The 23,926-nt window shown below is 37.8% G+C and overlaps 1 protein-coding gene across 1 annotated transcript in view; it reads left to right on the top strand.

The window, feature by feature from the left end:
• The window catches only part of FAF1 (Fas associated factor 1), a 239,794-nt gene that overhangs the window by 149,883 nt on the left and 65,985 nt on the right, over nucleotides 1–23,926 (top strand). The window contains exons 13-14 of the mRNA XM_032218051.1: nucleotides 568–722; nucleotides 22,757–22,893. Coding sequence (XP_032073942.1) covers nucleotides 568–722; nucleotides 22,757–22,893 — 292 coding nt within the window. The remainder of the gene's footprint in view (nucleotides 1–567; nucleotides 723–22,756; nucleotides 22,894–23,926) is intronic.

Here is a 23,926-nt window from a genome sequence, read left to right on the forward strand (position 1 = left end):
ACTTAATGGCTGGGAAAATTATGGCTTGTTATTAGTGAGACAATACTTGCAGTAAATGTGATTAGCAGTTGATTTATTAAATATATTAATTAATTAAAGGATATATAATTATATGTTTTCATTTTGTAATACAAACAAAAATTTGTTAATGTAAACATAATCTAAAATTCTACAAATAGCCTACATTTAATCTACTTTCTCAGTAATTCCACCAGGAATAATTGTTCTGTGGTAGCTTTGCCTGTATCAATATTGTCCAATCTCATTAGCTTTAAGACATGTAGACCAATACCTAGAATTTCTCAGTTGGAATGAGTTTAAGGTTTTAGATTGAAAAACCCTAAGGTTGAAAACCCCTAGTTTATAACAACTTTCCCTAATCTCATTTCTTAGTCTTCAACTGCCATAATGTTTTAAGCATCAGGCAATGGTTATAACTCTTCTGAAGCGAACTTATATTGTGTAAGGATTGTCTATGTATAGTATATAAGACATGAATTACACTTATATTATGAAAATTATAATTAATTTCCATCGTTATCCAAATACTGTTTTTCTGTATTACAGAGGAAGCTTCTTGCTGTCTACCTCCACCAGGACGAAAGTGTGCTGACTAATGTATTCTGTTCTCAAATGCTGTGTGCTGAATCTATTGTTTCCTACCTGAGTCAGAACTTTATAACATGGGCATGGGATATGACAAAAGAAGCAAATCGAGCAAGGTGAGCTGTTTTGAAATTGAAATTGATTATTTTAAAATCCTGAGATTTGCTTAAGATGAAACTACATATTACAGAGTAAGAACGCTACTTTCAGGACCAGAATATTGTTTTCAGTACAACCCCACTATCTTCTTCCCAATTTTTCAGAACATCACCTAACCTTATAGAATAGATTTGAATGTGCATAAAGACAAGGGAGAGAGAGAAAAATCACTGAGGGGAAAAGAGGAATAATTTCATGAGATTTCAACTATATTATAAAGTCTTTAATACAAAATGATCAACTATTTTAGAATTTTATAATTCTAAGACTTTTTATAACACAATCGTGCTTATACTATATATATTATATATACTAAAAATATAAATTTTTATTTTAAATACATAAACACATCAACAAAAACAGACACATGACTTAAAATAACATAGGAACAAGAAGTTCCATCGTATATCATACAGCAGTTCCGTATCGGTTTCTTTGCAGTTAGTGTTTTCCCTTCTATACATTTCTATCTTGCATTCATGGTTTCCTTATTCGTTATCCATTTTTCTGTACAATTCTATATTTATTTATACTTAGCTATTTATAACCAAATATTGTTTACCTATATTGTGCTTTATATTCTTACTGTCATTTATTCTCTTACATACAATTATAGGTATACATTCACATAGTTATTCTTTTTCTTTGCCATTCTTATACTATTGTTATTCCATTTAAAAGGTTATAAGGTACAGTTTGGATTGCTTTGTTTACCATCCCTAGCGCCTGTTGTAACATCACCTTATTTTCCCTTTCTTTTCTCCCTCCCTTCCTTCTCTACTTCCTTCCTTCCTCCTCTCCTTCCCCTTCTTTCTTCCCTTACCTCTCCCCTACTCCTACCCTCTCTCTTCCCCTTCCTACCCTCTCTCCTTCTCTTTCTCTCCCTTCCTCCCTCTTCTCCTTCTCTTTCTCTCCCTTCCACCCACCTCTCCTTACCTCTTTCTTCTTCCCTTACCTCTCCTCCACTCTTCCTCTTCCTTTCCTACTATCTCTCCTTCTCTTTCTCTCCCTTCCACCCTCCTCTCCTTTCCCTTCCTTCTTCCCTCCCTTCTCTACTTCCTTCCTCCTCTCCTCTCCTTCCTTCTTCCCTCTCTTTCTTTTTCTATTGTTATAGGTGTCTCTTTCAAATCTCAGTTTATGTTTTCTTGGGGATGGTATTTCCACAAACCCATATAGTTTCATATCTTTTTGCATGCCTTCTTATTGCCCTTTTTGCTTTCTAGTTGTTCTTGACATATAGGCAATCGTAAGGCCTCTTGTGTATGCTTTCATAGTATCCCAGAGATTTTGAATTGAGGTGCCTTCTTTTTTATTTATTTTGAAAAACAATTTTAATTCTTTCTCTAGCATTTCAGTGTATTCTATTTCATTTACAATACTTGAGTTCATCATCCATCTTTTTCTTCTCCTTTGACTTTTCCATCTTATTTTTATTGGGTTATGATCTGCCCACTCATTTGGTTCTATTTCAATTTCGTCTACTTGATTACATAGCCCAGATGAGATCCAAATCATGTCGATTCTTGATAGAGATTGATGGGGGTTCGAATAAAAGGTATATTGCTTTTTTGTTTTGTGCCTTTCTCTCCAATTATCCTGTAGTTTATATTCCATTGCCATCTCAAAAAAGGATTTGGGTAATGTATTTTTTTTTGTTTTGTTTTTCTTTTTGCTTTCATAGTCCATTTTTTTATCCACTATTGCGTTATAATCCCCAATTAAGCAAATGTTTTCATATTCTAATTCATTTATTTTATTATGTAATTTCCTATAAAATTCCTCTTGTTTCTGATTTGGTGCATATATGACTATTAATAATATCGGTTTTTCTGTTGTTTCTAATTCAATCATTAGCGTTCTGCCTTCTTCATCTAAGTAGACTTCTTTGCAGTTTATTTTTTCCTTTATATAGATTGCTATCCCACTTTTTTTTTTATCTGCCAATGCTCTATATAATTTCCCTAGTTTTTTGTTTTCCAGTAAGTTCCTTTTAATATGCACTTCCTGTATACAGGCTATATCTACTTTCAATTTCTTAAGTTTATTAAACATCTGGGCTCTTTTTTTTGGTGCATTCAGTCCATTCAAGTTTATTGAAATAATTGTTATTTCTTGATCCATCTTTAGCTGGAGTTTTTTTTACTTCTAGTTTGTATCTGACTTTTCCTTCTCACGCCTTCCTTCTCTGCTCTCTCTCTTTCTTGCCTCTGTTCTTCTCTCCTGTTTCTTTCGTTGTCTTCTGATGTTTCTTCCTCTTTACCTCTACTTTCTAATTCCTCTTTGCTTCTTGTTCTACTTCCCTCTTGCAGTATTCTTCATAGAATTTCTGTGCTTCTTCTATATTCTCTATCTTATATCTTTTTCCTTGCCAAGATACCAGAACCCTTTCTGGTACCAACCATCTGTACATTATTCTATTTTTATTTAACTAGTTTGTTAAAAATTGGTACTGCCTACGTTATTCCTGAATTCTCCGTGAAATCTGTTTAAGCGTGATCAGCTCTTTTCCCTGTAGTGTAATCGTCTCTTCTCTGGTTTTTTTTTGTACACTTCATCTCTTGTTTTTTTAGCAAATCTTACATGTACTTCTCTCGGGAGTCTATGTCTTCTGGCATAATTAGTATGCACCCAATAAGCTTCATCGATGTCTCCTCTCAACTCTTGTTCTTTTTTTGAAGAAATTCAGTGAGGATATTAATCATTTTTCCTTTCAGGTCTTCCTCCTTCTCTTCCGGTATGTTTTGGAATCTTAGGTAGAATGCAGCTCTTTCATTTTCAAGTTGGATTATTGATAGTTCTAATTCTTTATTAAGTTGTTTATATTCCAATTCCATTTTTCCCATCTTCTGATCTGATTGTTCTATTTTTTCTTCCATACACTGGATTTTCTCTTCATTGATTGCTAAGGCATTCTGTATCTTTTCAATTTTATCATCTACATTCTTGATAGTTCCTTTCAATTCTCCCATTTCATTTTTCATTTCTTCATGATTCCTCCTTGTCTCTTCATGATTAGTAGTTGTCACTTCTTGGCTTTTCGCCAATGTCTCTTGTATCATCTGGAGGATTGATTGCATACTCTGCATCGTTGGAGCTGGTCCCGCTGTTTCTGCCATCTTTTCACCTTTCTCCAACCCCAACACACTCTCAATTGATCTTTGATTTGAGGAGGGGGGTGTTTCTGAAATCACATTGGATGTAGTTTTTTTCACTAATTTTACTGAAGTTGCCATTTTTTATCCCCCTATTTATCCTTGCCCACAATTGCATATAGGTTTTACCTTACTTCTACTTTATCAGTAATATCAATGATATAAATAATTGTATATTTCAATATTCAACAATAATTAACCTTCCTTAATATCACATTTCAATACCTAAACATTTCTATGTAGTATTCTATTCTATTTGATTATTTAATTTTTGGTCTTTAATTAATTTAATTAATATATATCATAGATTTATATATCACACTATTATCTTATACCAATAAATGTCTCTCAATTTTATCAATTATATAAGTATTCAATTCTAGTAATTAGTCTCTCTATGTATGTATGTGTGTGTGTGTTTGTGTGTGGTGTGTGGTGTGTGTGTGTGTGTATATATATATATGTGTGTGTATATATGTGTGTGTGTGTATGTATGTATATGTATGTATGTATGTATGTATGTATGTATGTATGTATATATATATATATATATATATATATATATATATATACTTAAAGTCACAACCCCTGGTATGCCCAAGTATGGGAGGAAGGTCACACTTCCACTCTCTGTCATTAGGTTCGTCACAAGAGACCATCCAGACAGAAATTCCCAAATTCTTGGGTATGGCTAGCTGATGAGAGCTAAATAGCTTGAAATAGATCTATACTAGTCTCCCTTTATTTATTTATCAGCATAAATATAACATATATATATATATATATATATATATATATATATGTATGTATGTATGTATGTATGTATGTATGTATGTATATATATATATATATATATATATATATATATATATATATATATATATAAAATCAGCTTATGTCACCGTTAGTTTTCTTGCATCCAGACTTCACAGTTCAGATTTACAGTCCACTAGGTGTCACGCTCTCCTCAGTGTCACTGTTAGTATCCACGAAGCAAAGGTATCCTTCCAAAACAATCCTCTATCTATTGTCTCTGACACTGTTCCAAGCTCCAAGGCAAATAAATATCAAGTACTTATAAGTTCAACAAAGCAGCAGAAGGAAGAGTGAGCAGAAAAAAAAGGAACTCAGTATACCAACCCGACTGTTAAACAATCTCTTCTCTGAACTTTCCAAATCTTTTTGGCAGATATTATTTTCCACTCCTGTTGTCCATGTCGGGTTTTCGTTCTCACTGTGGCTAATTCCTTTAACTTATTCCGGCTGTCCCTTCCAACTCAGCGTCTCTGCTCCACTTCTTTTCGGCAAAATTGAACTGCAGAAACAGCCTCCTTCCTGGCGCCTTCTTCTTTCCAGCTCACCCTCTCTGCCAATTTCGCGTTGCCCTCCTCTTTGGGTTGTCAGTAATAGTAACAAGTATCTGATTTCAACTGCTTCTCTCTCTGTTTCCTTCCTTCTTATGCGGTTGCCATTGTTCTGGTCCTAACCAAATGGCAGGATAGTTCCTTGTCTGTTTAGGGGGTTTCTCCTATCCGCTGGGGAATTTGCCTTATCACCCCAATGTCTACAGAATATCCCCCTTAATCTGCTGGCCCCTTCAGGATCAACAGCGCTTAAAAATGAGCCCAAACGAAGAAGTTAGAGTTAAAGGTTAGGAGAGCTCCTTTTCCTCCGCTCTAAGCACGGTGATGTCATCACCGGAACCCCACTATCTTCTTCCCAATTTTTCAGAACATCAGCTAACCTTATAGAATAGATTTGAATGTGCATAACGACAAGGGAGAGAGAGAAAAATCACTGAGGGGAAAAGAGGAATAATTTCATGAGATTTCAACTATATTATAAAGTCTTTTAATACAAAATGATAAACTATTTTAGAATTTTATAATTCTAAGACTTTTTATAATACAATCACGCTTATACTTTCATTTAAAAATAATTCATATGGTTTCTTAAGTTTGAAGTAATTCCAATAATTCCATTTATGTATCATACACTCCTTTTGTTAATCAGTTAAAAATGTTTTTAATGATCTACTTTTGAGGTGGTATTTATAGTTGTCCTAACTGAACAATTAATTATTTTCAAGCAGTAAGCTCTCAGAATACAGCATCCCTGGTCAACTTCTTTCCCCTTCTGTTCTTCCATCATTCTTCCAGACCAATCTTTTCCATCTCTCAGCAGGAACTAGCAGATGGGAAAACAGGAGAAATGAAGGGACTTTTGAAAGAAATGGGAGTATCCTGGATGCAATCTCTTTTGGTGCCATAGAACTTTTAAGAAGTATAATCAGCATCTATAGTCAGAAAATTGGTTCACAGATGGTTTAGAGGAGAGAAACAGCTTCCTGTGGAAGAGAGCGTAGTGATCCATAACATTGTAATGTGGAGACTTAGTGAAGAAAGCACTTGCAAAATTTTGTCTAGAGTGGCATCTGTCAGATGCATGGAAATCATTGCCTCTTCAGTCACCTTAAGGAGATATGTGGGTTCCAAGTTAACATAGATATGCAAGTGTTCTATTAAATATACAAACATTAATGAACCAGTGATTAGCTAGTAATATCTTAGAGTAAATAATAGCTTAATCAATATAGCAAGTAAAATTTAGTCTCACAAAGATTTTTTTGGGGCCTAAAAGTTGATTTAACTTGATCCATTTGACTTTCAACAAAATAATAAAGCTTTATATAATAAATGCTTTAATATTCCCATGAGATAATACAAAGACCTTTCATTGTATATAAAATATCTTCTGGCAATTCTTTTTTTCCAAAACATCCATCATAATATATGAAATATGCATTTTGCATCTTTCATCATAATATTATTTAATAATGTTTCCTGAACTGTGTCTTGGCCGATCTAGGACAGCTCGACACTGTGATTTTATATAAATATAATAATTTTTTTATGATTAGTGAACTTTTAGTTTTTATTCATTTAAAAGGTTAATTTCATACTGTAAATGATATCTGTAATTTAATATATATTGTGTGGCTTAAAAGTTATTGAGTTAGAGTTTAGAGTCTTTATTTTCATGTCAGCTCTCTTTACAGAACAAATTTTCCAAATTAAAATTAAAATATGTAGTGTTTCTGCATAATACTTCACAAACCTATGCATTTTAATTTTAATTTTGGTTGAGATTAACTGGCATTCATTTGTTTTTATTATCATTAAAGTAAATGTAGTCTCAAAGATAGGTATAAATGGAGCAACTATAGTTTTTTTTTTCAATGGAACAAAATATGTGGACAAGAGATTGGATTAATCTTATACTATTGCCATTTACAAGAAATAGGGAATCTCCTCCTTTCCTTTCATCCCGCAACTTGCTGTGGATGGAAACCCTATTTGTAAACCATCTGCAATGGCTAAGTTCAGTTGATGACCTGCTGTTATATTGTTCTAGTCTCTTTTTAATTCTCTGGTTTCTTTTATTTTACAATCGCAAAAAATTGTGCTATAGTCTCTTCTAAAAAACTATGTCTGAGGGAGGGTTTTTTATGACTGACAATAAGCAGCATGTCAAAGCTTTGTTGTGTTTTACTTAAGATCTATTAAGTAGCACAACTTTGATACACTAGTTATAAGAGTTTACAGGTTACTGCCATACCTGTGGTGACCAAAGCAACAGAAGCTGCTTAGCAGAAATAGTTTGTACAGCTGGGTCTTATTAACTCCTTATGACACTTTTAGAAATACTAAATAAAGAGCCTGCTTAGGCTCCACTGCTATTTTCAGCAGGTTTAGAACCCTGATTGAAAAGTACACTAAGATGCTTAAATCTACATTTTTTGGTTTTATTTTCATGTAAGAGAATATACAATTGTTGTACACAAAATATATTTATTTTTATTTATTTATACATAATAATGAGATTTTTATTCAATTACAGAGCCTTCAAGTGGCTTAGGGAAGGATGGATAAAATATAAAATATATGAAAGACATATCAGTATAAATCTGAAATTTAAACTTGTACATTTAAATCCACATACTTTCAGCTCAGATAGCAGGCTGACTTTTTTATGTTCAATATAGTTTGGAAAGAAGAAATGTGAAAGACTTCCTTCCTACAAACTTCTTCCAGTCCACTTGAAGCTACTATATTTGATAAAAGGCAATAAAAGCCAAATCCTTAAAATATGGGGACAGTATTCCAAATTCCAGTAATCAACCTCTTTTGGATGAGGTTGAATCTGTCTGAACCATCAAAAATAAAACTTCTCCTAGATTCATTGTTGCTGTTCAAAGCTAAAATGGCCATACTAGCTCAGAGTCTTTTACTAGACTTTCTGGCCAATAGTTCTTGAATCAGAATTAGTCTAGTTCATATTTACACATTTTTAAAATAAAATATCTTCTTATTCGAGGTACCATTAATTTTCACTATGCTACTGAAATAAAGGCTACATGCTTTCGAAGATGACTCTGAAATTGAACGAACCTAGATACTCATATACTTGCCCAGATATTAAGATCTTCTGAAAAGCCTGTTTTTTGCACCCTGTAATTGAAGGCTATAAATTACATGAGGTCTCAAGAGAGATCCTTTCCATCCATTGTTTGCAATGTCTTTCTTCTGGAGGCTGAGCTGGCTGCTGAACTGCTTTCATTTCAGAAGCAAGTTCAGATTTGAACATGTATATTGTTGGTTATTGCTGTATTTTTTATTGTTCATTAATTCTGTTGTTGACTATAATAGTTAACTAGTGTTCTTAAAAGTGTTTTATATTAATTTGGATTCTTCACTAAAGTTCTTCAATAATTGAATAAAACATTAATCAAAACCTGTGTCTATGTATGTATGCATGCATGTATGTATGTATGTATGTATGTATAATATATATATATATATATATATATATATATATATATATATATATATATATATGTAGGTCTCTAGTTGTTCGGGTTTTCTCCCGCGTAGAATTGGAGATGTCTTGGCGACGTTTCGACGAAGTCTCATTCGTCATCTTCAGGCTGCTTCAGACTACTTCAGGTTTGGTGTTTCCAGGAGTAGTTACCAGCAAGGGTATGGCTAGCTGATGAGAGCTAAATAGCTTGAAATAGATCTATACTAGTCTCCCTTTAATCAGCATAAAGATAACAAATGTAACAAAAAGGCAACATTAAAAAATATTGGGTTTCTGTCTGGATGGTCTCCTGTGACGAGCCGAAGGACAGAGAATGGAAGTGTGACCTTCCTCCCATATTTGGGCATACCAGGGGTTGTGACTTTAAATATATACCTTTCACCCTGGCCTGGCTGATAAGGAGTCGAGCTCTGTAGCTCAATGGTTAACACATCTGCCTAAGAGGCAATAGAGCACAGGTTCGATTCCCAGCAAGGGTATGGCTAGCTGATGAGAGCTAAATAGCTTGAAATAGATCTATACTAGTCTCCCTTTAATCAGCATAAAGATAACACACACACACATATATATATATATATATATATATATATATATATATATATATATATGTGTGTGTGTGTGTGTGTGTGTGTGTGTGTGTGTGTGTTTATTTGTGCTGACATATATATTTGTTGTATTTGTAACATATATATATATATATGTTGTATTTGTTATGATAAATAAAGGGAGACTAGTATAGATCTATTTCAAGCTATTTAGCTCTCATCAGCTATACCCTCACTGGGATTTGAACCTGTACTGTATTACATATTAAGCAGTTGTGTTAACCACTGAGCCACAAGGTTCTCCTCCTTATCAGCTGAGCCAGGGAAGTAGGTATGTATTTAGTGTCACAACCCCTGGTATGCCCAAATATGGGAGGAAGCAGACTGCTTCCATTCTCTGTCTATCGGCTCGTCACAAGAGACCATCACGACAGAAACCCAATATTTTTTACTGTTGCCTTTGTTACATTTGTGTTGTATTTGTGCTGATAAATAAATAAAGGGAGACTAGTATAGATCTATTTCAAGCTATTTATATTTTATTGGGTTTCTGTCGTGATGGTCTCTTGTGATATGGGAGGAAGCAGACTGCTTCCATTCTCTGTCTATCGGCTCTATCAGGAGGTGTGGGGCAAGGATGGGAGCTCATACCATCACATGGTGCTCAGGTCTCGAATCCAGTCTGACTTTCCAGCTGACAAGCTCAGCATCTTTAACCACTGAGCCATCACACATCCCTATTAATGTTAATACTTTTAGTCTACTATTACACAATGTTGCAGCAATATTTTTTTTAAAAAGGTTAAGTGATTTAGGAACAGCTGTCACTATTTCCCTTCGCCTTTGTGCCATCTTAATCTGGCACAAAGGTATACATACAATGTAACAAATGAGCAATATATATGAAATAGTCATTTGCATTTTAAATGCTAACAGATTTAGCCTGGCAAATTATCATCAGTGTAGTGTAGTCTTTTGTTTAAAATGTATTGTATTGCTGCAAAATTAACATACTTTTCTTGATAAATCATTGTAGGAATTTCATCTTATAGTTGTACAACATAATCTATTTCTTATTACCTGCAGGCTTCTTTGTAGTGACAGTCCCCTAAGAATTGTTTCCAGTATCATTAATGAATTCAAAATAGATTTCCCCATTTTTAAAAGTATAAATCATTGAAATGGAAATTCATGCTTTGGGTTATTTGAAATTATTGTTGAAATTACATAGATAATTTTCAGATTATCTTGAGACCTCAATATCTTCACTATTAAGAAATGGTCTGATGGAATGGCATCATTCTATGTTGTATTTCTAAATTTCTTTCAATCAACACTTGTAGTCCTTAATATATGTAAGGAGAGAGAAATACTGTGCATAGCATGAATACATGCCAAGGCATACCTGGAGAGAGCATAAGCAAAATAATTATTTCTCAATTTGCAAATAAATAATATAAATACTTCACACCTCTACTATAATGAACTCACCACTCTCCCTTTACTATTCCTAAATATTTGTATAATGTATTATTTTCATCTCATGGGATGGCCTTCACATTGGTACATCTGGATAGTGTACCATGAGTAGTACTTTTGAGCAGATTCAATGCTGTTCCTTATCAAGAGCTTTCATGTATCTACTCAGACTCTGAAATTGAAACAGTACCATACGTACTTCAGAATTGCCCTAGCTACCATCTCCCTACTTATTATAAACTACCAGATCATTCTCAAGTAGCAATCATGCAATAACTACTAAATGACCAGAATGGGGAAGTCCCTAGAATTATAGCCACATTTTAAAATATACCAATGACAATTAGAAGTTTCTGGAATTGATTGCTCTTCTGGGTGTGCATGCTTAGGCATGAATAGGTATTTAATAAAAAATACCTATTTTTTATTTTGTGTGTTTGTATTGGATCTACAATTGTATATTTTAATAAACTGCAACTAAAAGGTACAGCTATTTTAAGAAGTCACAGGCAGAGGGAGACATTTATTGTCTTGTTTAATTGTTTCTGGTGTTTATATACTCAATATAACAACTGGGCAAGGTTTTCATTGTTTATTAGGCTTACATTCTATTTTTTTTCTCTGTGAAAGCTCAAGACAATATCAGTGGAATTATCCTTCACTTTTTCCTCATAACAGTAACTTCTGAGGTAAGTTGGGCTCACCAGTGAGCTCTATCATCAAATAGGAAATTAAAACTGGATCTCCCCAGTCTTAGAACAGTGCTTTGATCGCTGCAAACCATGCAACAGCTGTTTTAAGTATCACTTATCCAGCTTCATTTCTTGAGGTTTCTAAGAGAATGAAAACATTCAATAAAAACACCTCGTACAGGAAAAACTGCTGTTCTTCACATAGTAATCCTTGTTTTGGACTTTTTGTGAGAAAGCTGCCATGAATTAGTTTTATTTTGTCAAGATGTTCAAAGTCCTGTCTCATTTTACTTCCAAAAGGAAAGGAAAGTATCTAAGGTCAGGAATCTAATTAATGTTTGTCTTAAATAAGAAAGATACACCAATGGCAGGCAAGTTTGTGTATGTCTTATTTTGAAGAGGAAGCAAAGAAGGGGATCATCCTGTTTCTTGATTATATACGACCTGCTCATTTTCTCCTTTTCTCCTTTGCTTTTGATTTTAGCTGTGGTCTTAACAGAATATCAAGATCAATTTGCAGCATGGTTAAACTCAAGGTTTGCATTCTGCAATCAGCAATTGTTTCCACAAACAGTGCTGTGTGTTCTTGTAACTTCAGAAGCTTTTAGAAGGATCATGGCAAGGGCAGCATCTAATGACTTTATTAGAAGAGAGTTTCACAACAGGTTCATAAACTGATCATATCTGTTTGTCATCTAGTCATAATGACTGAGTAGTGTTGTTGAGAATTATACTTGTGAATGGTTTCCCAGTAGCAAAACATTAAGAACAAAGGGGCAGGATAGAAGGTGATTATCTCTTCATATAACCTCTCTTCCAATAATGCATGAATTGTTAGTAAGGCGATGTCCATTGAATAAGGACATTGCCTAGTATGCTTTGAGATGATAGCTTGCTGTAAGTTTTGAATATGTTTTACCAGGAGATAGGGGCCTTCAAACCTGGGGCATGATGGTTTACTACCATCAAATGGTAACTGTGAATAAAAATAATATATAAACTAACCTTTGCTTCACTTATGTAGATGAACAGCCTTATGTTATTCTAACCCATCAGATTTGGTTGAAGCTGCTCTGCAAGTTATCTGATAAAGCATGACTTTGGTGACAAATTCCAAATAATGGAAATTTAAGCATTTTTAAAGAAGCTTCTAACCAAAGATCGGGTGCTTCTGAGCAGTTATTATACATAGAAGGATGTAGCAAGAAATGTTCCAAGAACCCAGTAAAAAATAACAATTGTCTTCAAAGAAATGCAGGACTAAGTGGATGGCATGTAGAATTGGCTAAGATAGTCATGTCATGAATAAATAAAACATAGCATCCAGTTCTACATTTAAAAATTAAATATTAAAAGCATAAAATGTTATTCCTTTATTCACATTTTAATGAGATATTGACTTTGCACAGTATAAAATTAATCATATTAAATAGATGTTAGATAAATTTAATATTCAACAAGTATTCTTTTACTTTGGAAAAACTCTACAGTAAATTTGCCATAAATAGGTATAGAAATAAATTTCACCATTTCTTGGCTCATGTTTAAAGAGCACTAGGGCACTTCTTCAAATATTTGGTCTGCTAAATTGGATTTGGCCATATCAAATAGGTATTTTCAAACTTCTCTAAAATTTAAAGTTTCTTTTTGAGTATAAATCATATAATTTATCTAAATAGTCTACTGAGCATGGCATATATAACTTAGCAATTGGTTCGACCAGGATGACTTCTTGAGATAATTTCCTGAGAAATCAAAATAAGGGTGACACAAATCCATTGTGGATGGCACAAAGCTTCCAGAGTCTGTCTCACTGTAGACTTGGAAGTGAACTTGCTAAATATTTCTCAATAAAATCAGAAGACCTTTCATCTCACATAGCAGAAATTTCAATTTTCAATTTCAATTTAATAAAATTTGTATGCCGCCCACTCTCTTGGGACTCTGGGCGGCTTACAGACAGATAAAAAAGCATTTAAAAATTTAAAAGTAAAAAAATACAATTGTTAAAATTACACAACATCCATTCAGTCTAAGTGGGGCTGGACATTGATCAACAGCCCCAGGCCTGCCAGAACAGCCAGGTCTAAGTGGCTTTACGGAAGGCCGGGAGAGTGGTAAGGGTCCGGATCTCTATGGGTAGATCGTTTCACAGGGTCGGCACAGCTACAGAGAAGGCCCTCCCCCGGGGGGCTGCCAGCCGGCATTGTCTGGTCGACGGCACCTGGAGGAGGCCCAACCTGTGAGATCTTGTTGGTCGTTGGGAGGTATGTGGCAGGAGGCGGTCTGTCAGGTAGCCAGGTCCTAAACCATGTAGGGCTTTAAAAATAATGACTAGCACCTTGAAGCGCGTTCGGAGACTAATAGGGAGCCAGTGCAGCTCGTGGAGGATGGGTGTAACATGGGTGTATCTAGGTACACCCAGTATCGCTCACGCGGCTGCATTCTGGACCAACTGTAGTCTTTGAACACTCTTCAGGGGCAGCCCCATGTAGAGCGCATTGCAGTAATCCATTCTTGAGGTGATGAGGGCATGAGTGACCATTCGAAGTGCCTCCCGGTCCAGATAGGGCCACAACTGGTACACCAGGCGAACCTGGGCAAAAGCCCCCCTGGTCACAGCTGACAGATGGTGTTCTAACGTCAGCTGCGGGTCCAGGAGGACACCCAAATTGCGGGCCCTTTCTGAGGGATGTATAATTTCGCCCCCCAGGCTAAGAGGTGGAATGTCTGGACTATCCTTGGGAGGCAACATCGATAGCCACTCGGTCTTGTCTGGATTGAGTGCAAGCTTGTTCGCTCCCATCCAGACCCTGACAGCCTCCAGGCACTGGCACATCACTTCCACTGCTTCGCTGAGTTGCACGGGGCGAACAGATACAATTGAGTATCGTCCTCATACTGATGATATTTGATCCCATGCCAGCGTATGATCTCACCCAGTGGCTTCATGTAGATATTAAATAGGAGGGGGGACAGGACCGAACCCTGCGGCACCCCATATTTCAGGAGCTTATGAGTCGATCTCTTTCCTCCAACCAACACCGACTGCGACCTTTCCGAGAGGTAGGAGGAGAACCACCGTAAAATGGTGCCTCCCACTCCCACTTCCCGTAAACACCGCAAAAGGATACCATGGTCGATGGTATCGAAGGCCGCTGAGAGGTCAAGAAGCACTAGGATAGAGGAATATCCTCTATCCCTGGCCCGCCAGAGATCATCGATCAGCACGACCAAAGCAGTTTCGGTGGAGTAACCAGGCCTGAAACCCGAATGAAAGGGATCCAGATAATCTGCTTCATCCAAGGTCCGTCGGAGTTGAAAGGCCACCACCTTCTCAACAACCTTCCCTACGAATGGGAGGTTGGAGACTGGACGATAGTTGTTTAAGATGGCTGGATCCAGGGAAGGTTTCTTAAGGAGGGGTCTCATCACCACATCCTTTAGGGGATGCGGGAAGGATCCCTCCTGGAGAGAGGTGTTAACAATCCTCTGGAGCCAGCCACATGTCACCTCCCTGCTGGTCGAGACCAGCCAGGAGGGACACGGGTCCAGTAAACAGGTGGAGGCACTCACCGCTCCCATGGCTTTGTCTACTTCCTCAGGAGCGACAAGTTGAAACTCGCTTCACGAAATCCGATCAAGACCCTCCCCCGGCATCTCGGCTGGTACTGTCCAAGTGGAGTCCAGGTCCGTCCGAATCCAAGTGATTTTATCCGACAGAAACTGAACAAACTCCTCAGCTCTACCCTGTAAGGGCTCACCAGCATCCCTCCCTTTCAAGAGGGAGCGTGCTATCCTAAACAGAGCGGCTGGGCGAGATTCTGCGGATGCAATAAGAGCGGAAAAATGAGCACATTTTGCCGCCCGTATCGCCACTAGATAAGTCCTAATAAAGGGTCTTAATTGTGTTCAGTCGGATTCAGAGTTACTAGCCCTCCAGCGTCGCTCTAGGCATCTCTTTTGGAGCTTCATCTCCCAGAGTTCCTCGGTAAACCAAGGAGCCGTCCTGGATCCACTGCCGCGGAGAGGCCGTAAAGGCGCAATCCGGTTTAGAGCCTCTGCCACCACTGTATTCCAAGTAGCAACCAAGGACTCCACCGGACTGTGGGCCAGGGAGTCAGGTATCTCGCCAAGCGCCGTCTGAAATCCCATAGGGTCCATCAGGCGCCTGGGGCAGAACCACCTAATCGGTTCCCCCTCCCTACAGTGGGGGATTGGTTTCCGAAAGTCAAGCCTCAATATGAAGTGATCTGACCATGAAAAGGGCAAGATCTCAATGCCCTTCAAATCTAGATCACATCTCCACTACTCCGAGAGAAACACGAGGTCGAGTATGAGTCGGACCCTGAATTACCTGGGTCAAGTCCATGGCTGTCATGGAAGCCATGAACTCCTGTGCTCCATCAGAGTGTTCGCCGAGCAACAGCAGGTTGAAATCCCCCAGCACTATAAGTAGGTAGGTAGGTAAGTAGTTTTATTTATATGCCGCCCTTTTCCCTGGGGGGACTCAGGGCGGCTTACAGTTCAAAAGGAAGGGAGGACATACAAATTAAACACATAAGACAGTACATCGTTAAAAACACAACATTCATACAATTCGGGTGGGTTGAAGTCTTTAGTCCCAGGCCTGTCGGGACAGCCAGGTTTTGAGGGCTATGCGGAAGGTCTGGAGGGTGGTGAGGGTACGAATCTCCACGGGGAGATCATTCCATAGGGTCGGAGCTGCCACCGAGAAGGCTCTCCTCCGCGTGGTAGCCAGTCGACACTGACCGGCCGATGGAACTCGGAGGAGGCCTAATCTATGGGATCTGATTGGTCGAGAGGAGGTAATTGGCAGTAGGCGGTCTCTCAAGTACCCAGATCCACTACCATGAAGGGCTTTGTAGGTGACAAATAGCACCTTGAAGCGTACCCGGAGATCGACAGGTAGCCAGTGCAGCTCGCGGAGGATAGGTGTTATGTGGGTGAAACGAGGTGCACCCACAATCGCTCGCGCCGGCCGCATTCTGAACTAGCTGAAGTCGCGGATACTCTTCAAGGGCATCCCCATGTAGAGCACATTGCAGTACTCCCAGCCTAGAGGTCACAAGGCACGAGTGACTGTTGTGAGAGCCTCCCGGTTTCAGGTAGGGCGCAACTGGTGTACCAGGCGAACCTGGGCAAATGCCCCCCTGGTCACAGCTGACAAATGGTGTTCAAAGTCAGCTGTGGGTCCAGGAGGACTCCCAAGTGCGGACCTGTCTGAGGGGCGTAGTATTTGACCCCCCAGCCTGAGAGATGGAACACTGGCAAATTAGTGGGAGGGAAGCACAACAGCCACTCGGTCTTATCTGGATTGAGCACAAGCTTGTTAACCCTCATGCAGCCTCTAACAGCCTCAAGGCCCTGGCTCATCACGTCCACCGCTTCATTGAGTTGGCACGGGGCGGACAGATACAACTGTGTATCGTCCGCATATTGGTGGTATTTTATCCCGTGCCGCCGAATGATCTCGCCCAGCGGTTTCATGTAGATATTAAAAAGTAGGGGGGACAGGACCGAACCCTGCGGCACCCCATATGTTAGGGGCCTAGGGGTCGATCTCTGCCCTCCGACTAACACCGACTGCGACCTGTCCGAGAGGTAAGAGGAGAACCACCGTAAAACAGTGCCTCCCACCCCCACCTCCCGCAGTCGTCGCAGAAGGATACCATGGTCGATGGTATCGAAAGCCGCTGAGAGGTCAAGGAGTACCAGGATGGAGGCATGGCCTGGGGAACTCAACCGCCAGTTCGGCTACTGACTCAAGGAGCACAGGTAGGGCTGTTGTAACGCAGTTGGGAGGTAGGTACATTAGAAACAGACCCACTTGACCCCCAAGGTCCAACTTCACCAGAAGGGACTCACATCCGACAGTCTCCGGAGCAGGGATCCTACGAGGGACTAGTGACTCTCGGATGATGACTGCCACTCCCCCACCCCTTCCCTGGTGTTGCGGCTGGTGGAGCACCTGAAACCCTTCTGGGCACATTTCAGTGAGGGGGACTCCTCCCTCATGGCCCAGCCAGGTTTCAGTAATACATGCCAGGTCTGCCCCCTCGTCTAATATTAGGTCCCGGACGAGGGGAGCTTTATGAACCACACACCTGGCATTTAGCAACAGCAGCCTGAGACCAGGGCCCTGACAACTCTCGCCATCTGGTCCTGGAGTAGAGCTATCAGGGCCGGAAGGAGGGATCGCTGTGACGTAGCGAACCAACCTTCCCCGGTAATGGCTAGCCCTGTAACTCCTGTCAAACCTGCCTCTCCCAACTACGACCGGGATGCACCGGCCCATCCCCACACCCGTAGACCCCTCTTCCCCTCCCGTAGCCTCCATTCTCCCCGGCAGGCCATTCATATCATACATTCTGGGACGAGAGGCGGATCCAGGCCCCCATCCACTTCTGCTACTGCACTCAGTGGAGGGGGCTCCAGGCCGCACTCTCAATCCCCTCATACGTGTCAACCAAGCATTCTCCGCAAACATACCCCACAGCAGTTTAAAAGATACAACAATATAATAAAAATAATTATACTAATTTAAAAGAAGGTGGGTTCATTCATTCACAGGCATGCACATATATTCCACATACAGAGAAAAAAAAGGGGGGTGCGCAAATATTAAGATTGATGTTAAAATTGTGCAAGTAAGGTCTCTGGTTTGTGGGGTAGGGACACAAGGGTCAAGTCGATGACAAGGGGATGCAGATGAAATAGTTTGTCTTCTCTTCTGTCCCAGATAGTATAGTAAAGGGAGGCAGAGGTCTGGGTGGTTGAGGTGGTGTCTCTAGAATAGTAATAAGTAGTAGTGGTCGTGACAGAGAAAACAGAATTATATGTCTGGAAATCCAGGAGTCCAAAAACCAACTAGAAATGGCCAACTAGCACATGTAGGACATCATCTTATAATTACTCTTAAACTTTTGAACTACTTGTTAATCACATCTGATTATTTTCTAAAAAGTAATTTCCATATTGAGACATTTTATTTAAATAAAGCCAATAACACAAAAATGACTCAATTTTGTGTTATTGGCTTTATTTAAATAAAATATTGAGGACAAAATTGACTCAATTTTGTCCTCAAACTTTAATAGTTCTCAGAATCATGCTCACTTTGGAATCAAGGATTTTTATTTATCATTCTAGATTTCTGAAGCATGGATTTTTTAAATTAATAATATGAAAATTAAGTGTTGTGATTCTGTTTTGGATGTTGATATCAAATGCTTTTCAGCCTGTGACTTTTTAATGCCAGTTGTCTTTTCAGATAGATTTACCTTCTAAAGCATGGGACAAAAAGGCTTATGCTCATCAGGTAGTTTTCAGATCAGTTGTTACCTAAAATATTATCCTAAGGCATAAGAAAATACAGACTTTTAGTTGCCTTTCATGAACATAATTAAGAATTAATAAGCCTCTGCTAGTGGCTAGTCCTCAGAATTTCCACTGTTTTGCCTTTTGTGACCTGTGTTATTAAAAGTCCATTATTTTTACAGACTTTATTAAATTGGATCTTATTAAAGCATTCTATATTTGCATTTGGTCTTTCATAATTCATTATTATTATGACATTTACTTTTTACCATCAGATCTGAAAACATATCATAAGCTACCCTTTTCTCTTGAAAGAAATGCTAATTTCAAACAGTCCTCTAATGGAAGTGAAAAGCTTTATCAGTTTTTTCATTTATTCAAGATCGTGTTAAGAATACTAATGTCAGACTTCAGTATGATAATGGATGAAAGCTTTTTTGTCAAAAGCTTAGAATTAGTGTTTTTAGAACATACTAGTAAGTATGAAAGTGAAGGGAACTAGCACAATCTTCAAAAACATGACTCCTTGATATGTATTACTTCTTTCACTAATTAATTATTGAAAGTTATATTAACATATTTCTATATGCAAGCTGTTCATCTACAACTTTTGGTCTGTGTGGGGTGTGTGTATGTGTGTGTTTTGTTACAATGAACTTCTGAAATGTTATGGTATTGATTCTTGCCAAAGAGTTCAATCTTCAGTACCTGTTCTTATGGACTTCAAATTCCTCATATCTGTCTCATTATACCTTAGAGGAGAGCAAAAAGTTCCTCTTGCATTGTAAAGAATAAAAAGTAAAATATGGTAATGGTTTTAATCTCCATTTGATTCTTATAAGGCTTTTTTTGTAACAGGTGTCAAAGTGCCTAAAGATTTAAGTATATCTTACCAAAAATGATATTACTTCCTATGTAGGAAGGAAAAACTTTATACTAAAGGTTTCAAGTTTTTATCCCTCAGTCAAGTCCCTATTTATAGTCTTACTCAGGTTCTAGGGCCATACAGTAATAATCCTTAATATATTAGTTTTTTTTAATCCAAACTATTTTAGCTTTGGCTTTTGGCCTTTTGAAATTTAACTCCGTGCCAGTGCCACGTCCTTGGGCATGGGAGTTGCACAGATAATTTAAACTGGAGTTTGAAAAGTGGATTCAAGAATCACACAATCGTTAATGCTAGAATTGGCATCTATGAGTTTAGTGATTTTTGTCCTCCTTTCAAAATGAGTCATCTGAGAAGATGGCATGATGATGCATTCTGTTCAACATCTGAAGATTCCAAATTAAGCTTTGCTTTTAGCCATGTGCTTTTCTCCAGTGTAGTATCATTTTGCTTTTGCTTATAAAGAAATACGCATTTGAATTTAGTGGGGTCATCTTAATTTATTGAAATACCAACTGATTTCTGTATTGTTACTATTCCTGTTACAGTAGTAAAGTGTGGGATTCAGAGTTAGGAATAAACAGAATAGTGGAGGGTTGTTGCCTGAGTAAAAGGAGGTGTGTGTGTTCGTGTGTGTGTGTGTGTGTGTGTGTAGATTTTGATGGGTGTAGGTATGCTGATCTTGTTGTATTCAGGTCTTTTCCCATGTAAGATTGAGATTGTCTTGGCAACGTTTCAGCGAGGTCTCACTCGCCATCTTCAAGTGGGCTTAAAGTGTGATCAGAGTTTAAGCCCAAAACCCAGCCTGAAGACCTCGCTGAAACGTTGCCAAGACAATCTCAATCTTACACGGGAAAAGACCCGAATACAACAAGACCAGCATGTGTGTGTGTATGTGTGTGTGTGTGTGTGTATTCATTCCTAATAATATGGATCTGTTGTTTTGATTACTGTCCTCCATCTCTTATGATTTGTATTTTAGGAATAAACCAGAAAAGACATTGAGAGCATTTTGTATTTTTTGTTAATGCAGAGGTAGATAATAAAGAAAACAGTGCAAGAAGCCAATGAAATATTATTCATCTATCTCTATCCCATTAATTTTCCAAGTGCATAGAAACTTAGAGCCATTTGGGCCATCAAGTCCAACCCTCTAATTGGTGCAGGGATCCAAATTAAAGCATTCCTGACATTCTAATTAGGAACGGGAATTACTTCCTTCATTAATCTGAGTTTCATGTTGCTTTTACCATTAGAAGTTTTTTTCTTTTTTCTTTTGTTTCATTTACCAATATCTATAACTTAATACAGGTAGTCCTCAATTTACAACAGTTCATTTAGTGCCCGTTCAAAGTTACAACGGCACTGAAAAAAATGACATGACCATTTTTCACATTTATGACCATTGCAGCAGTCCCATGGTCACATGATTTACATTCAGAAGCTTGACAGGTGGTTCATATTTATAACAGTTGCAGTGTCCCAGGTCATGTGATTCCCTTTTGCAACCTTCTGACAAGCAATGTCAATGGGGAAGCCAGATTCACTTAATAACCCTGGAACTAATTTAACAACTGCAGTGATTCACTTAACAAATATGGCAAGAAGTCATAAAACTCACAAATTTCTCACATAGCAACATAAAGTTTGGACTCAATTGTAGTTGTAAGACGAGGACTACCCATTATTCAGTATCCTGCTCCCTGGAATGATGAAGAACAGGTTTTCACCTTCTTTACTATAAACTGAAAATTTCCCTCAAGCCATCTTTTCTCAGTTCTCAGTCTTTCTCTCTCTGTCTCTTCATAAAACCAATCTCATTGTATTTCTTTGCATTTCTTCCAGTTTTCCTGAATAATCTTACAAATCTGTTACCCAGAAATGTTGAGGCATTGTATAGTAATCATTGCAAAATAATGTATACTTTGCATATTTGGAAGCTGGTACAATGGCATAACATAAAATTTCTTCTCCTTTAGCAGCTACATCACATCACTAATTCATCTTCAGTTTGTGATCCAAGTTATTTTTAATATCCAGGAATTCCCATTTCTATATTTCTGCATTTTTCTCTTTCCTGAGTGTATAACTTTAGCATTTATCTCTATTAAATTTTGTTCGGTTGTTTTCAGCTCATCCCTCTAACCTACCAAGATCCTGAATTTTGTTTTCAATCTTCTAAAATAGCAGCTGACCTGCCCTGTTTTATGTCAAGTGCAGATATGATAATCATTTTGTGGTTATCCCATCAGAATGGGGTGCTCTATCAAAGCATAATTGAAAACAAGATATGTATATAGTATTTGCACAGTCTACTGAGAAAGTTACCAAATAAAAAAGGGATGACTTTAGTTTGGAAAGTCTTATTTTTTTATAAATATAATAATCGAATAATCTCTAGATGATTTGCATCTAATATATATTGTTTTCAAGTTGGTCACCTATTAATAGTTTTATGATATGCTGTAGAATTTTCTCATGAATTGACTAATTTTGTTTTCCTTATGTTAGAGTTCTAGTTTGTTTTCTTCTATCTTTTGAAAGTCGAGGTTTTCAGCTATATAACTTAAGAATTGACAGAAGGATCATACTAAACCACTAGGTCTCAGTTGTTTCTAACTATTAAATCTGGGAGCAGAATTGATACAGAGCTATGAATGTTGCGCAAAAGAATGTAAAGAAATTTAGATAAGAGAAAAATATAAAGAAGATAGTAGGTTTAATAGAAATAGGTACGTTGCAGCATAGAAGAAAAAGAGAGGGTGGAAGTGGATGTTCCCTATGGAAAATAATAAGATTGCAAGAGTCCGCGGAAAATTGTTCACAGTATAAAAAGAGAAAAAAATGGGGCTACTGTTAACCACATATAAAGTCCTGTATTTTCCTGAAAATAAGGTACAATGTACTGCATATATTTTTGCTGTGAAATTATAAAAGTTATATGACATGCATATATATTTTGGAAATTAAATGAATATGATACTTTTTAGTAATGCAAACTGTTCTATTTTTCAGGTTTCTAACAATGTGCACAAGACACTTTGGCAGTGTTGTAGCTCAAACTATTCGCACTCAGAAGACAGATCAGTTTCCATTGTTCCTTATTATTATGGGAAAACGATCATCAAATGAGGTGTTGAATGTAATACAAGGTATAGTCCATGTATTCTGTTTGATGCATGTTTTGTATTGAAACTTTCAACTGAATTTGTATCTATTACACTAGTAGTCAAGTGTATAAATTCTCCTGGAATATAGTTTATATTCTTACATTAACAAAGTATTTGTAGATAAAATGAAAAATTTGTGAATTTATCTTATATACATTTGCAACAACTATGTGTATCTGATCAAAACTAATATAGCACGATAGTGTTTGAAAATCAGTGATAAAAATGTTCAGCTTCAATCTTGGAAAGTTTACACCTTATGATGTTACTCAACAAAAAAAGTGGAAAAAAATTGGCAAATGTTCTAGCTGGTTTTTAGAAGTAGGTCTCAGGATGAATCTTAGTTACCTGGAGAAGTTACTACGTCACATTCAAAAACCTAACCCCTTGTTCTAGTAACTTGAGTGTGAGTAAGGAACTTCACCTCCCAAACTTATTCCCCCCAACCCTTCCAATGGTGGAATTCAAATAATTTAACAACGGTTCGCCCTGGGTCAGGTTAACTGTTGTGAGAAGCTTGGCCCATCCCTGTCTTCCAGATCTGCCAGACGAGCCTCCTGTGACAGCAAACATGACCCTGGACGAACCAGTTGTTAAATTATCTTCCCCCCCCCCCCCACTATCAAAGTGGATCCTGGATGTTGCGCTGCAATGGAGAAACGGGCAATGGAGCAGCCAGCATGATGGAAGGCGGAAGAGCAGGGAGAAGAAAGAGGGAAAGCGCCCTTCTCCTTCCCTCACACTGGCTGTTCCGTTGCCCGTTTCTCCATTGCAGTGCAGCACCCGGGATCCACTTTGATAGCAGAATGGATAATTTAATAACCAATTTGCCCGAAGCGGGCAAATTTCCTCCTTCTCTCTTTCTCTTTCTCTCCCTTGCTCCCATTAGAAAGAAAGCACACACAGAGAGTGGGGAATACTAACCTTTTGTAATTTATCTCAGTCTTATAAAAATAACTGTATGAGTATTTATAGCTATATGAATTGATATTCATTGATTTTTTAAAAGATGTGC

The sequence above is a fragment of the Thamnophis elegans genome, chromosome 5, assembly GCF_009769535.1.
Source record: "Thamnophis elegans isolate rThaEle1 chromosome 5, rThaEle1.pri, whole genome shotgun sequence".
Classification (NCBI taxonomy): Eukaryota; Metazoa; Chordata; class Lepidosauria; order Squamata; family Colubridae; genus Thamnophis; species Thamnophis elegans.